At 33.4% G+C, this 3,019-nt stretch overlaps 1 protein-coding gene across 1 annotated transcript; it reads left to right on the top strand.

Moving 5' to 3' along the window:
• Window positions 1–8: 8 nt before the first annotated feature.
• LOC17899094 (putative F-box protein At1g47790) lies at window positions 9–2,029 on the top strand. The gene is given in 2 exon segments (XM_023777209.1): window positions 9–1,074; window positions 1,076–2,029. Coding segments are annotated over 2 exon segments (873 nt in total). The 5' UTR covers window positions 9–951; the 3' UTR covers window positions 1,826–2,029.
• The last annotated feature ends 990 nt before the right edge of the window (window positions 2,030–3,019 follow it).

Below are 3,019 nucleotides of genomic sequence, written 5' to 3'. Positions count from 1 at the left end.
ATCACGTATTGTAAAAAATTAACGCTTAGGTTTTAAGGTTTTTTTATAATTTAAGTAAAGTTTTGATTTTGAACAACAACATACAAAATGTTTTTATTTTTAAAGAATCTAAGTGTTAAGTTTAAAGATGTTGAAAACGTACCAGACCTAGCATCCAACTCCTTTTGTGATCCATACTGATTTGTATTATTGAATGGGAGTTGTTGATGTTTTCCAAGCTACATAGCACCGCAAGATTTTTTAAGTTTAAAGGATATTTTCTATTATTTCCATGTTTTCCAAGCCCAACGGAAATTCTTTTTTTAAGAGCATCTTTAATAATTAGCAAACGTAATAATTAGAAAAAAGTTATTCCAAATTTACCAAAATTGAAAAATAAAACAGATAAATTTAGAGAATATAACTGATTCAAAATGTGAAGTAAGGTTAGACAAAACTGTAGGAATTGTTTATCTTGCTTTCTATAAGCACTACACGAACAAGAAATAAAAATTATAAACATGAAGCTAAATTATAAACAAGATTAGTATTCAAATATAAATTTTTTATCCTGATAGAGCTAAGCTAATCGTTTTTCTCTCTATGGAGTTATGGAGGCTAAACACAAACGGTAGGGTTTCAAGTAAGGAGTTTTATTTTCCACGGACTTTTTTACGTTTGGTTTAAAATCGAAAACTTAAAAATTCTAAAAATATCGGTTTAAACCAACAAAGCCGGCTTAAAAAGTTTTCGATCTTAAACATAAAAGTCGGCTTTTTGGAGACGAAATATATTTTTCATTAATTGTAAAAAGGTAATCCGTTTTTGAGAGCGAACGTGAGCCTGCTGACTACTCTTTTAATATATTAGATAAGTGCGACCACAAACAATTAGCAGAATATATAGTGACTTTGAATGGTCTGCGCTACACAACCTAACAAATTTAGGGTTTGACAAAAAAAAAAAAAAAAGATGGAGAAACCAAAAAAGAAGAAGAGAAAAGGCAACCGAAAAAGAAGAAAGCAATTGAAACTTACGTCGTCCTTTCCTAAAGATCTAACCTCAGAAATACTCTTAAGGCTGCCTTCGAGATCATGTTTTGAGATTCCGTTGCGTATCGAAGCTATGGTCATCAATCACCACCGACTCATATTTCATCCGCTCTTTCGAGACTCGGTTCTTCTCAACACTGCAGCCGAGTCTTCTTGTCTGCGTTATAGCAGATGGGAAGCTTTTTGTTTCCTCAATCCCTCAAGATAATCAGAACTCTTCTTACTCTTGTTGTCAGCCTATTTATCGTTACCATATGAAATTCCCGCAAGGACAATGTTACTGGCACCCTACGGAATCTGTCCATGGCTTAATTTGTTTTCAAGTATCAGGAGCCCCTGTAGTTTGGAACCCTAGCAAGAAAGAGTTATTAACCTTGCCGAAACCCGAAAAGAGCTGGTGTTATGTAAGAGTTTTTTTAGGATATGATCCGGTCGAAGGTAAACACAAAGTAATGTGCATACCTTATTTAAGAGGTTCTGGAGTGTGTCGTGTGTTAACATTGGGATCAGGTCAAGAATCATGGAGAACAGTCAAAACCAACCATAACCATTATTCGGACTACAATACGTTTGGTCGATGCATCATGGGTGTTATATATTATGTAGTAGATATTTATCATAAGAATGTTTGGGTTACAATAAGTTTTCATGTTAGATTAGAAAAATTTGGTATGATAGATTTACCATCGTGTATTTATAGGGACATGTTGATAAGCTATGAGGGGAGGTTAGCTTTTGTTGATAACGACGAAACCGGACGGAAGAGAATGAATAGTCAGAAACTCAATGAATGAATAGAACCGCTTACTATGTAATATAAATTGGTTCATTACCAGTTTGGTAAAAAAAAACATGAATTGTTCCAAGATTCGCATATACCTTATTTTGAAGTTAAAGTGAGCAGCACGACACAAAAGCCATCTAAATTTTAGATGCAACACCCAAACCCTATGATCACTTCGCCACAAATTTGAACCTACATGAAACGACTTGATCATTAATTAGTTACATGTTATTTTTGTGTTAATTTTACACATGTTCTGCATTTGTATCTCATTTTATAGAATGTGATGATTAGATACAATTTTGTCTGACTCAATATTGTATAATACAAAAACAGGAATCTTTTAACAAACTGGATGATGCATATGATCCAAAAAGAAGCTTCTAGAGGACATGATAAAATACCAAATAGTAAAAGCAACCAATACAATATTTTCATTGGAAATATAATGTAAAAGAAAAAGCCGATAAAGAGGAAAAATACCATGTTCAATTTGAACAGTTCCCCGCGCGAGCTCATAACCTAGTAAATGCAACAAATATCCGTAAAAATCTAATGAGAAAACAAACATAATGGGGTGCTTTAAAACGAGATACAAACAAAATGGCACACATATAACAGGATACTCTCTAAGGAGCCACACATTGCAACCAACAATGTAACCCACAATTACAAGAAGGCCACCACTGAACCCCAAAACAGTCGGACCATAATTTTAGCGTCAATAAATACATCCCAACCATCTTTCTTCTTGTCGAATCAACCAATTCCACAACCTTGGATCTATTCCCTTCCGCACGAAACCGAGAAATCAGCAAACCCGGCACGCTCATTTATATCAACCCTCGGCCCTGTCCGTGCCATTCGCCATTGTTTGTATACATTCTCTGCCGGTCTCGATACTTCTATTTGGTATAAAACATGCAAAATAAGTCGACAAAACGACAATATTTTTGTTCAGTTATTTTAAGTGTAATGGAGAACTTATTATATAAAACTTAGTTTTGAATGATTTACATTTTTTTCATAAAACAAGAAGTAAAATAACTCCTCAAGAATAGGTCAATAAAATAGTTCTAGGATTTTTTCAATGAATCAATATTATAACTTACGGTTTACAAATTATATCTTTTAACTAAATTCTCTTTTAAAATTAACAAGGTTCAAAAATGCTGAAATTAGGAAAGATGACCGTTGTATAATA

The sequence above is a fragment of the Capsella rubella genome, unplaced genomic scaffold (genome assembly GCF_000375325.1).
Source record: "Capsella rubella cultivar Monte Gargano unplaced genomic scaffold, Caprub1_0 scaffold_1, whole genome shotgun sequence".
NCBI lineage: Eukaryota > Viridiplantae > Streptophyta > Magnoliopsida > Brassicales > Brassicaceae > Capsella > Capsella rubella.
Note: the sequence above shows the minus strand (reverse complement) of the source record. Positions and strands in the feature narration are given on the sequence as shown.